At 40.4% G+C, this 13,345-nt stretch overlaps 1 protein-coding gene across 1 annotated transcript in view; it reads right to left on the reverse strand.

Moving 5' to 3' along the window:
* cacna2d1a (calcium channel, voltage-dependent, alpha 2/delta subunit 1a) overlaps nt 1-13,345 on the reverse strand; it is a 90,495-nt gene that overhangs the window by 5,059 nt on the left and 72,091 nt on the right. Inside the window, exons 25-38 of the mRNA XM_069164755.1 lie at nt 12,832-12,916; nt 12,611-12,673; nt 11,627-11,745; nt 10,697-10,768; nt 10,156-10,223; nt 9,977-10,015; nt 9,810-9,881; nt 7,366-7,518; nt 6,180-6,232; nt 5,646-5,701; nt 3,833-3,959; nt 2,930-3,042; nt 2,134-2,216; nt 847-935 (exon numbers count right to left, since the gene is read on the reverse strand). Coding sequence (XP_069020856.1) covers nt 847-935; nt 2,134-2,216; nt 2,930-3,042; nt 3,833-3,959; nt 5,646-5,701; nt 6,180-6,232; nt 7,366-7,518; nt 9,810-9,881; nt 9,977-10,015; nt 10,156-10,223; nt 10,697-10,768; nt 11,627-11,745; nt 12,611-12,673; nt 12,832-12,916 — 1,192 coding nt within the window. The remainder of the gene's footprint in view (nt 1-846; nt 936-2,133; nt 2,217-2,929; nt 3,043-3,832; nt 3,960-5,645; nt 5,702-6,179; nt 6,233-7,365; nt 7,519-9,809; nt 9,882-9,976; nt 10,016-10,155; nt 10,224-10,696; nt 10,769-11,626; nt 11,746-12,610; nt 12,674-12,831; nt 12,917-13,345) is intronic.

The following is a 13,345-nucleotide window of genomic DNA, read 5'->3' on the forward strand; positions in this document are numbered from 1 at the left end:
AGTGAGAGGCTTTGTCTACGTCTGACTACTTTAACATTGTAAACATACATATTACAGCACTTAAGTATATCTGTCATGTGACAATGGAAAACCTGACAGGCGTCGCATGTTCGCAGCACAAAGTAAGAGGACTGAGGCTTAGCAAACGGTCAGTTTAAAAAATACAGGGATCGAAAAAGTCGTCAAAGAATATAAAAAAGCTCCAAAATTACTTGTTTATACTTGACTGGAAAATGTTGAGCCATTACATATGACCTAAACTGATCCCTTTACGCTTAGCATCTGGAGGTAAAAGGGAAAGAATGTCTTGCCTTGATATTTCTTTGGCGAACAGAAAAAAAATAAAATAAGTTGAGAAATATTAAAAGAGACAGATGGAAATATGGATGCAAATGAGAAGTGAATGGTCGGTTTTTGCTCGCGTCTGTATACATCAGTAATCAGTAGAGACACTGGAGTCTTTAGCTGGAGACAGATAATGATAGATGGGGTAAGATACAAAGAGTCATGGCTTGAAGTTCAAAGTCAGGTGAGACGGAGAAAATGTTGACGAGAGACAGAAATAGAAGGAGGGGTAGGTTGGAGGAGGTGAAGACAGATGGTGGTATAGTACGAGAGAGAGTGACAGGTGAGAAGGATACGTGTGGGAAAACAATAGCAAAAGACATGAGGTAGTGGGACAAAGCAGAGATGTAAAAACAGGAAAGGAAGTAAGAGGAAAACAAACTGAGGAGAGAAACATCAGGGGGAAGAGAGCAAAAGAGCTACAAGCCACAGACCGTTAGATTGAGTATAACATAATGACAACATGTTAATGAGTGAGAGAGCTTGTGTTATGGGACTGACCCGAGACAGCACATGAACAGTGGCAGCAGTAACATGAGCAGAGAGGAAGCCAATGGGGAGCCTGCGCTCCTTCGGCACATGGCCTCATCCTAACCATCAACAGCCAATCACAAGGCAGGAAACAGAGAAAACAGAGAGAAAGAGAATCATGCAGCAAAAAGGTCCACTTAGTCAGCAAGTTAGAAAGCAAATAGGAGCAGAAAAAGGCACAACAAATCAGATTCAGTGGACAAATAGTGGTACAAGACAGATGCATTCCCTTAAGACACAAGAGTGTGGGAGAGAGTGTTAGTGTGTGTTTGCATTAGAGAGTGTGTGAGTGAGCAAGACAGTGCAGGCATAAGAGTTCATTTTTAGGACTGACACAGTTTGACATTGGAAAAAGACTATAGAGTGAAAACAAACAGCATTCAAGCACAGAGGTTTCACACACAAAGATTCTGCGCCGCTCAAAAAAGTGTTTGTTTAGCTTAGTTATTCATAAGTCGAGTAACAGCCGGCTGTTTATCTTTGCATGGGAAACCTACACACACTCAGCTTTTAAGGGATTTCAGAAAAAATAAAAAATAAATAAAAAAAAAAAGAAGTGACATGCACCATGTAAAGATATTAGTGATGGAAAGGTGCCATGGGTAGGATTTCTTCACTGAGTTATTGTTTCCATATCAGGAGAGCACCTTAAGGATTTTGGACTTTGGCCAGGAAAAGTTTTATAAACTCGGGCGAAATCCTTCTGGTCTTTGTTTTTAATTGGTCCCTAAAATCTTGCTGTTCCTACCTCTTAATTTCCAGGTTAAAAAAAAGTCAAAACAGATCAAGTTGCTGATTTTGAAACATTAAAAAGTGAAAAAAAAAAAATAAAACTATAAGGAAAAATGCTTTTCACACTATAAGAGGCATTTCCTCTTTCCTGAAGACAGCTGTTTGCAGTGAAAAGGCTCCTATAAACTCACTGTACGCTACCTGACTCGCACCAAACCGCACATAGACATTTAGTGATTATATAGCGAACATAGCAGAACATTTAGCAGCTGAGGAGCCAAATATTTCCCCCAGGAGGTAATGAAAACCAAAACGGAGCTACGAGGAGAGTGAATGTTTGACTCCTGTTCACCAGGTGTCCAGATGCAGGTCCATAAGTGAATGCTAATGTTGGGTGTGAATAAGCACATATCAACTGCCTCAACTGTGAAGCAGCTTGGTAATATTATACAGGAAACCCTACACGGACCGATCAATTTTCAGTTCTCAACCCGAAGTCATCCAGCTCTGATGAGAGCAACTTACGTGTTCGTTATTATCCAAACAAATTGCGGGCCCTTTCCTGTACCGAGGATTGAGAGCCATTTCGCAGGGATCAGGCCCATTAGCTGTAGGAATAAAGTCAGGAAACAAGACGCAACTTCTGAGGGATTCTGCATCCATAGCGGCAGCAACAAACAGGGCTTTTTCCAGAAGACACTTAACTCCAGTTACAACAGGAAACTGTTAAATACAACATCCCGATTACAAAAGAAAAATGGCCAATATACTTTTGATTAGTGTCCAAAAAATCAGTGGAAAGACAATTAAAACCCTCTTTTTGGATTCTGAGCACATTGCTCAACATTTCGATGATGTGGCAGTCATTTTGGAGCATTGGGTTTTCCAACAGGCTTCATCTCTAATTGACCACAGCCCTGTGTGTTTGAGAGAACATCACAGATTTGTTTGTAAGCTATTCAGCAGCCCTGTCCCATTCGACCATCTGCCATACAGACTCGGTGCAGGCAGATCTGAATTCAGAGCCAATTTGTAAATGTCAATTACAATGGAAATGCTCACTCATTATTATGGCTGCGGGATTTAGAAGACGCAAATGAGAGAAATAGTGAGTAGCCAGAATTATAAAACATGGGAAACAATCATTTTACAGAAGCTGGGAGAAGGAACCTTCTGATGTTTACTGCAAGTTCTCTGTAATTGTCAGCATCCATCCATGATTATTATCTTGTCAAAGGCACAAACTTTGTAAAACATCTGTTCACTGAATCAAACACAACGATTCTCAGCCAGATGATAGTTGTGTCAGGTAAAAGGATACATTGCTGCTCCTCCTGTATTAACGGCTTTGTGTCACATGACGTGCAGGTGCCTTTTGCATCAGCAATGATGAAGACCAGGTTCGTCTTGGGCAGCTTTTCAGCGTGGTACAGCCTGCAGAGCAGCAGACACACAAGAGACACGAGAGCAGTTGTTGACACGTGGGCTGGAGTCCAGGAAAGAGACGATGTCACTGAAACATACTCACAAGAGACGCAGAAAGTTGAATATTTAACCAGAAAGCGGTGAAAAGAAGCTGCAGTGATTCTGGTCTGCTGCTTACATGTCTTTATATCTAAAGAGCTACAAAAAGTAGACACTAATTATTCCCCATAGATGACTCAGCAGTACCCCGGGGACCTTTTATTCTTTAAGACAACCTTGAAGTGTAAACACCATGAAAAGCACACTGTGGATCGCTCAGTCAAGTTCCCTAAGTGCTTTTACTCCTGAGGGGACACAAACCTGCTGTGCTACCCCACTGTCCTCCGAGCAGTTTACTGAAACCCACATGTCGCTGGTGCACAAATAAGTTTCTCTGCTTTTTTATGGCAGTCGTTAAAAAGAAACGTGTGTGCCGCTAATGTGCAGGAACGCTGCGCGGCATGCGGGCAGGCACTCCATTAGCTGGCACGAGGGGGCCTTAAAACACCGTACCTACACACATATATTTGTACATATCTCACACACACACACACACACACGCGCACACGCACACACGCACACACGCACACACACGCCAGGACGGTGGTCCATGCTCTCGACTTGACTTCACCTTTATGGGATTTAAACATTTACTGGCCTTAGTGAGATCGCTTCATTTGGATCTCATGGATACAAACTTGAGTGTGTGTAAATGCATGCTGGGCAGCCGAGAAGGTTTTAAGGTGTACTGCGGTTTTACCTGGAGCAGTTTTCACAGTCGAATGAGCCTCTAAAAGACACGACGTCGGTCTCAAAGTAGTACTGAGTCTGCTCTGTGATGCAGACCTCCTTTCGCATGGCATCCGACACTTCGTCATCCATTTCAGCTGCAGGGGGACATGCACTCACATTCAGGTCTATTTACATCAACACACATTTATAACAACTCAATGTTGACATATTATGACTTCAGCAAACACTTTATACAGCCAGCGAACATGAAGAAACATGAGCATACAGTTGTGTTTCTGGCCTGCCGACAAATACGCTCTCCTTTTTCGTGCCGTTTTGGTCTTTTGACTCTTTTCAGCCCCACAACGTTTTCACGCTGGTAGCTAATTATCAGATAATTAGGGGTCCAAGCAGCATAGCTGCGCAGAACCTTTTTGTCTTTGTTCTGGTTCTTCTTCTTCCGTATTATTTTTCTATGTTAAAAGTGATTGTGCAGAAGAAACTGAGTCCGAACCTGACCAAAATTTGCAGCTGCGTTGCAAATTCCCCCCACTGCTCCGGCACACAAAATGACAATCGTTGACCTCAAGGTGGCGCTGTAACAACCAACTTTATGTTTTCGCAATTTATAACTATTACGTGAGGCATAAATGAATACCTTAATTAACATGACCTAAATGATTATTTATCAGTAATTAACTGTTAATTAACTGGTAGTTAATGCTTATTACCGTATTTACTAATGCCAATAACACCCTTAATCACTATTACGTAAGGCATAAATTGATGCCTTAATTAACATGAACAACCTTAATAAAGCATGGTTTTATTGGATCCTGGGGATCCGAAGGTTCATGGATCGAATTTGCTTTGGAACAACTTGATAAGCAATGTTACAATTTGTGCATCCGATTTGCTTTCATGTACTTCTTGTCTTCTACTGCTTGCGGCTATATTTGCCATTATTTCCGTGGAAGACGTGTACTGCTGCTGGAAACTGGAAACCAAAACAATGAGCTCAAAGGCGCTGAAATGCTTATAATCTAGTAAAGCAGAGCATAACTGCAGAGTCAGACAATAATTTCATCTCAAAGAGATAACTTTATGAAGAAAAATATTCTCGGTTACTTCTAATAGTATCTCACCGTGCAAAAGGTTTCCTGAAATTTCTGCAGCCAACTTACAAAGGAAGAGAAAGGAATTTGGTCTGTTGTGATCACAGGAGTGAAAAATCATTTTGGAAAAGGATGTGCTAGTTTCTCTGGATACAAAAAAAAAAAAAAAAAAAAAATCAGTTGTCACATTGTTTTAGGGTGGCAGCAGAAATCTCAAAGACAGTCATATCAAAACTTTTGGAATATTAAACAAAAACTAGGTCCATATGGCTGAGAAGGATTGAAGTTAAAAGGAACATCTTCATCACGTCATTTTTATTAAAATAGAGACAGGCCTGTTATTTGGGTTTGTTTTGAAGCTGTTGGTAATCTGTGTATTTTAATACCCCATTTGTGCCCACACAAGATATACACACAATGTATATACATTCGCAAGGTCTGGTTCACATGTGTTACATATGAAATCCTCAGAAGAGTTGCGCTCAACAGTTCCTGCAAGTAATATTGTGACTCACTACATATTCCTGCTGTGTGGCGAGTATTGCACCATAATTTAATGGCGTGACAATATCTTTTAAAGCCTTTTCAAAGTAAATTAAAATGAGCATCTATTATGATTCAATCTCCATGAGGACGATATTTGAGCTGTGCAGAACTGGAAAAATGTTGAAAAAACTCCCCCCCAAACAGTATATTTTTCTATGCGTGAAATTACTGGGAACTCACCTGCGTCCAGGAAATTGGGGAATGTGATGCTGACCAGTAACTGTTGCAGGATTGACCTAAGAGCACAAACAAAATCCCAAAGATGAAAAATGTCTGGATTCTTTGGAATATAATGCACAATAAATCATCTGTGCAAATGCAAACCAAAACTAAACTAACAACTCGTGTGGCGACTTAAAGGCTGAATTGTGTCTAATTTTAGTATTTAAACAAAACATCTTCAAGTGTACTTTGATATATACACTTTATATTGAACATATTGTAAAACAAGCTGTTAATGACATCAAGACAGCGAGACCAAACATAAATCAGGAGAAGATTTTGAGGAATGTCGACTGTCTTGGGAACAATTCAGCTATTAAACAGATGCTATATGTCCATTTGGAGGAACAAATCCATGTCTGCTTTCCATTACAACCTGGGTTTAAGGACTTACAATTCTGGCTTGTATCCTGCATATTCTTTATATTTATCATATGAAAAGAATGTGATGACACTAAATGTTAGAAAAAATCAAAAAGAAAAAAGACTCACCAGGCTGCAGCTGTCGCCCACCATCCTATACTCAAAATATCTGCTATTGTGGGCTGAGAGGGACAAACAAAATGAGAATTAATATCAGGAAAGCACCAAATTAAATCTAATGATTCGTTTAACAAATCATTTTAAGCCCGTTGAGCCACTCTCAACATCCTGTTCGTGTTTACAGTGGCTGCTGACGGTCCAGGTTTGCCAGGCACAAAGACCAAAAGGTCCAGCTAGAGGTCTTCTTTTTTTCTTCCTCCCTTTCTGAGGAAATTGGAGCACAATCCTCCTCAATAGATGCACGGATAAATATGTAAACAAAGGACCAGTGAGAAAACAAAGTAGCACACGGTATGAATAAAAGGCCCAGCATGTTGCTTTCATTATGGTTAGCATGCGAGGGCCTTGTTTTGGTGATTCAGTGCTGTACTCTTTCTCTTCAGTTGATGGCGGGTTGAGTCATCAAGGAGTCTTAACTAACTGTGTTGAGGCATCGCTGGCTGTTGACAGCGCCTTTGATCAGAAGGTCTCCGCATCTTTCATCTCACCTTGGCCACTCAAGCGTGTTATTCCCAGCCAAGAAACGGCGTGGTTTCGCTTTTTCGATCAGTGAGGGGAATTTTTTAAAAACTGTAAATACCTTGGAAGACTTTCATCATTTTTTATTAGGTATCAGCTTATTACCATCTGTAATGTAAACCTTTCGGCATCAAGATAAATTCATCAGTATTAATGTCTGCAGACAAATTGCATCATTTCACTCTAAGTTGTGTGTTTTCTAAGTGAAGAGAAACAGTGCCTGTTTCTACATCACTTGGTGTGTTAGCCAAGCATGCTAGACCACCTAATCCTGTTACTGCAACTCCCACTCTAACGCTTTCACCATACCCTCTGCTTCACTTCTCATCTGTTCTATGCAGATTTATGGCTCCCTGGCGTGGGACGGTCTGTGTGTGTGTGTGTGTGTGTGTGTGTGTGTGTGTGTGTGTGTGTGTGTGTGTGTGTGTGCGACCATTGGAAGTGTGTGAGCTAGCAGGTACGAGTACAAATGGCCGCATGTGTACATGCATCTGTCATGCAGGGAAATGAGTATATGTATGGATATCAAGAGGTGTGAACATGTAAGGGTGGGTGTGCACGTGCGTGGCTGTGTGTGTGTGTGTGTGTGTGTGTGTGTCTGGCTTATGTAACTCACCACATAGACGGATCGCAGGCCTGCAGCCGCCTTGCTCTCTCTCTCGGGGTCACAGAGCGACTGGTAGTCGTAGGTGCTCTTGGAGGTGAACAGGGTCGCATTGACCAGGTTTTTCATGAGGATGGGGTCGATGACACCGAAGAAACGCCCAATCTGAGGTCAGGAGGGTGGAGTAGACAATGTAAAAAAAAACCTCTCTTGCGCTTTTGTAGCAGGGTTCACGTACATTTTGAAAAGCAGAAACAAGAATCCAAACAGAGACTTAAACAATGCTGCGGTATAAATAATACAACACGTTCCTTTGTGCCCGAGGCAAAATCTACCACCATGTGCCTGACCTCACAACTTCATAGGGGAAATGATTTCAGTAACAAGGGCCCGCTGAGAAATATCTGAACCCTGTGTGTAAGCAAAAACCTTTAAAAAGCACATTGTAGATGGAAGTCACTGGAGATTTCCTCAATATTTATCATTTACAGAGTGCTTAAACATGTTTATACTTTCAGTTTATGACAGTTAATTCTATGTACAACACATGTACAAAACTGTAAAGAATGTCTACACACACACACACACACACACACACACACACACACACACACACACACACACACACACACACACACACACAGTAAATCACTCTCAAACCAGGATGATAGACTTCAGTATAATCTGATTAACACAGTACACCAGGCAACCATAAATTTCCACTTAGAGGAAGTAGTTTGTTTCGGCATCTCAAAGGTGTGACATGACCATGTGCATGGAAGTGTTTAAGTACTTGTGTATCCAGGAGGGACTATGTACAGTAAGTAGTGTACATCTGTGTGTGTGGGTGCTAAAGATGTGGCGTTGTGCACATGCTTGGATGCATGCGTGTGTGTGCTTTAGGAAACACAAACTATCCTTTTCCTTTCACTTTGCACGGTCACTGTTAACAAGCCATCCTCCACGTATCCATTCCTCTTTCGTCTAACGGCCAAAGGATATATAAATCTTGCAATCTATAAGGTAACGGGAGCCTTCTCCTCTTTCCCTGCGCAATAACACAAATAATGAATTAACAGTCACAGCCCTGTTGGCTGCAGACTCCCTGAGGGTTTTTGGAATAAGAAAAGGAATGAACTGGAGAGAGAGGGAAATAAAGAAGGAGAGAAGGCGAGAAGCTTACAGAGAGAGAGAGAAACTTTGCTCCTGTAGGAAATATGATTGAGGGCATACAGCCTTTTCCAAACAAGGTCTCTAGGTTTTAGTGCTGCTGTCAAACTTCAGAGGGCAACTGATTTATCCAGTGCACACCCAGCCCTGATTAGGACGGAGCTGAGGCCGCATGAAAAAACATTTACTCAGACGACAGCAGGGGCCCACTGCTAGCATGTAGCATAGGACAACAATGGGGTAGAAATGTGTATGCTTTCTGTATTTGGGTTTGTGTGTGTATGATTTAATAATGGGAATCGATCGGTCAACTCATTAGTTTATTTTAGTTATCATCATGAAGGACTGAAGATTCACAACAGATTTAGCTTCTCATTATTTTTGCATCAAACTAGTCTTGAATATTTCAGAACAAGCTGGGTTTTGTTCAGGATATGAAGAATGTATGGCTGATTTCAGTGGATTAATCAAAACGATATTAGAGCCATGAGCTCACTCACTGTTTCATACAAAAAAAAATTGTTTTTTAACATAAGTTAAAATATTTACTATTAAGAATAAACCTTTAAGGTCAAGAAAACGCAAAAAACGATATCAACTGCTGGTTAACTCAGCTGTCATCATGCTACTTATGGACCTTTGGTTATGTGATTTTGACCCCTCCCAGTCTGGGAAGTGATTACATCTGAGCAAAATCCAAACTAGGCACAAGTCACCTGTGACATCATTCTAATAGTTTTGGAAATATATCCAGATAACAGGCTGGTTGCAGTTGCAGATTTACATGTTATAAAAGAGTGGGCTATTGGCGCTGACAGAGGTCTGCGCTCTTTAAGTGTCCTTCTTTTTAAATAATCATACCGTCTTCAAATAGGTATGCGAGAACCACAAAATGGTCATTTTCACCCAGAAAATGGTGTCGAGTTAATTGTACAAAAATAATTAGCAGCGATGTCTACCCTCATCTGTGTTAGACCAGCAAATATAAGTTGTAAATGAACTTAGAATACATTTGAGCTTTATTTTTTATAAGGCTTGATTTATAAAGACGTTATTACTTATAAGGCATGGCATTATCATTCTGTGAATGGTTAATAAATCACTAACAGAATGAATCATAGAATAGAAGCTTTAGTGAATAATTTACTCATTAGTAACAGCTAATGAACCCTTTATATTAGTGTGGCTTAAGAGACAACAATGATCTTTTATTTATTTTTTCTGGCAACCTATACATTTGTCACGTTCAACTGTTTTGTGAATGAGAGTAAAATGCAAGAGCCCACCTGACTAATATATTCATCTCGATTGGACATCACCAGGAAGCCCCCGTCATCCAGAATGACACAGTCCACGTACTGGAATCACAAAGAGATGATCAAAAGAGATGTTAATTGTTATCCATAACTAACAGCAAAATAAATAAAAAAAAATATGCAATTCAACTTCTTACCTCATCATTTCTCTGACAGCCACAGATCTCATCAATGCACTTCAAACACAGAAGAGCAGAGGGATGAAAAGTTATAGCATGTATCAAGTGTGTGTGTGTGTGTGTGTGTGTGTGTGTGTGTGTGTGTGTGTGTGTGTGTGTGTGTGTGTGTGTGTGTCATGCAGATAGCATCTCCTCACATTTGTCCTGTATGTTGTGTTGATAAAGCTCGCCATCCACGCACTGACGTCCAACTTCACGCCGACCACTGGGATAAAACACAAAAGCCAGACATCCTCGATCATATCGAACCTCTGTGTCAACTTTACACTCTGAACTTCCAAAATGCAAACTTGGCTAAAGATCACAGGCAGGCTGGACAACTTGATGTGTGGTTTGTGTATGCGTGTTTGTGTGTATATGTCGGCGAGAGAAGGAGAAATAGACAAACGACGATCAGCGGCCATGAAATAAGAGGCTGCGAGTGTGTCCAGCGAAACAGAGTCATGAATATGGTTAAAGCTGGAGGGCAGCAAATGTAGGTGTGTAAATAATATTCATTGCTGTAAGTGTAGTTGTGTTTATGTGCAGGTGGCAGAAGAGAAGACACACTTGAGAAATTTGATTTAAACGTGTAAATACTCTTTGTGTTAGTCTGCACGTGTGTGTGTGTGTGTGTGTGTGTGTGTGTGTGTGTGTGTGTGTGTGTGTGTGTGTGTGTGTGTGTGTGTGTGTCCTCACCAGCTGGTTTGAGTGTGATTTCATCAATCCTAAGGTTTACTGCTCTGCTCACAAGGACTGAGTCGTCACTTGCTGCAAGAACAAAGGACACACTGTATGGAAAACGCATATACACTTGTTATTAGTTCAAGGCTAATGACACGTTATTGGACGTTTCAATAGACGTTAATTCACTAAATAAACTGCCACCTTTTCTGCTGATTGTGTGTCCCGTCACCAATGTGACATTCTTTTAAATCACAGTGATGAGATGGGAAGATGAGAACAGCGAGCTGAAACTAACACAGTTTAACACAACAGTCCCACATCACATCGAACCTCCATGAAGGTCACAGTTTTCAGTTTCTGTTTAAACTTTTTAGAGAGTTGATTCAACTGCATTAAGATTTTTGGAGAGTGTAGTTTGTGGTGGTGTTGAATTGCAATGTGTTGTGTTATACTGAGAGGTGTTTCTATAATTTGGTCACCTATTTAAAGCAAAACAGAAACGCCTCTGTGAATAAATCAATATGGTAAACCACACGAGTTATTAAACTGGCAATTGCAGGGTTTTTCCCACCATTAAAACATGTAGGTGCAGCACCCGAGTGTTTATTCACAGTACCTAAGCCACTTTAGCTTTTACTAATGTTTGGTGATTATTCATTTTACAGCATTTTAATGTAATGTTGTTGTGATCATAGTCCAAAGTGAATTTATGAGCTTTAAAAGTGGAGTTAAGTTAATCATCAGACAACTTTAGTATTGAGCTATTTCTCAATGTTTCCAGGTTTTGTGCTTGGTCAGGCTACTTGAACATGCATAGTTTTTAGTCAAATCACTGCCGCCACCACCCACTGTTACCACGATACTTAAACCCTCCAGAAACCAAAAGAAAACTCTGCAATTGTATTAATAATTGTCACATGTGAAACACAGGCTGTTACTCACTGTTGTTCTCTTTAGCAAGGTAGGGTGTTGGAGTGAAGACGTACAGATCATTGTCCAAACTTCGCTTATAGAAACTTAACTCATATGTTTCTGCCTCTTCTTTCCAGTACAGACCAGCACTATCAAACACACATAAGATACACACACACACACACACACAGATATGACACCATTATCCAAACTTTCCTCAGGAAAACATGGCACAACAGAGACACCTTTGCACAAGACCAAAATCTAACTGCAATTTTCTCTCTTTCATTCTTGGGTAATTTACTTTCATTTACACCACCATGTGTTGGCATGTGTCTCTTTTAAGGGGTACTTCAAGTATTTGTGTTGGTCCACTTTACTTTCCTTTTACAAGCTCGCACTTTATGAACGTGAACATTCTTATGCAGATTATATATTGACTTGCTTCCCCTTCTCCCAAGACGGTGATGAACTTAAAAACTGTGAATATACTCACAATCTACACCTAACTTCATGCTTCTAAACACAGTCTCAATGCTGCCAATGTATACGCATGTAGGTCTGTCAAATGCCAACTTCTCCCTTGATATTTGCAATATATCCCAAGACTGTGATTTCTCTCATACTTGCAAAAAAACATGTTTTACACTGTTGAGATACTGGAACCACTGGTCATCATACTGTCATTGGAACGAGGGGTGAAAGCATGAAAACAAAGATCTCTATTTACGAGTTAGTCCATTTTCCAACCCTTGCTTATGCTTAAGAGCTTTAGGTAGGGACTGGTGAGTAGGTTTGGGTGTTTGTGCTCACCCATTGAGGTGAAAAGGTTAGATATCTGGAGAATAAGATCTGACTTTATGCCCTTACTGTAAAGTATAAAGCACTACATGGGTAAGTTGCAGCTCTCTTAGCAGAGGGCATCATTACTCTTAATCATATAATCCCTAACATATTACCTACTCCTCCCCATGCCATTAAATCAACTCCCATTCTCCATTTTTTGACAAATACCTTTTGGGGAAGACCCGCGTGATCCCTCCATCAGTGGTAACAAATCTGGCCAAGACACCCTGCCTGACAAGCAGAGAAAAGATATAAAACATACAATTACAAAAATCTGGAATGTTCTTTGTGTCTGCTTGACATTTACTGGTGATGCTGAAATATTTGAACCATCTGTGTAACATTTTTCCACTTGGACATTCATTACCAAAATTTGGTGCTTCACTTACTGCAACTCATTTTCTTTCCAAATCTTGATCAGATCTGAGGTGATACCAGCATCCAAGAGCAAACGGTTCACCAGCTCCACATTACCTAAAGACCAAAATATTGTTTGAGCCTAAACATGTCATCTTTTGAATAAGAGTTGAGTGAATCTGCTGAATGAGCAGAAATCGTCAAAACTATCCGGTGTTTGATCAACGGTTACATCACATTTTAGGCATCCAAAATAAATGCAAATTGAGCGCAACACTGTAAAAAGGTTGAGTTGATACATGACTAGACTTACAAGCACAAGATCTGAGAGGTCCAAGTTGAATTTGACAGAATTATTTTGGAAAGGCTATTCTTTGAGGAAAAGATTCTAAAATCAGAAACAGACCCAATCTTATAACGACATTGAATGTAATGAACCTGCATTGTAATTCACAAAAAACAATTAATGAACATGCCTAACGCTGTGAGGTAGGTGGTAGGATGATATAGGTGTAAAAAAATATTTTCGCAGACGTCCGACAAGAC

The sequence above is a fragment of the Embiotoca jacksoni genome, unplaced genomic scaffold (genome assembly GCF_022577435.1).
Source record: "Embiotoca jacksoni isolate LCO1_2020_lvr unplaced genomic scaffold, fEmbJac1.0.p SCAF_32, whole genome shotgun sequence".
NCBI lineage: Eukaryota > Metazoa > Chordata > Actinopteri > Embiotocidae > Embiotoca > Embiotoca jacksoni.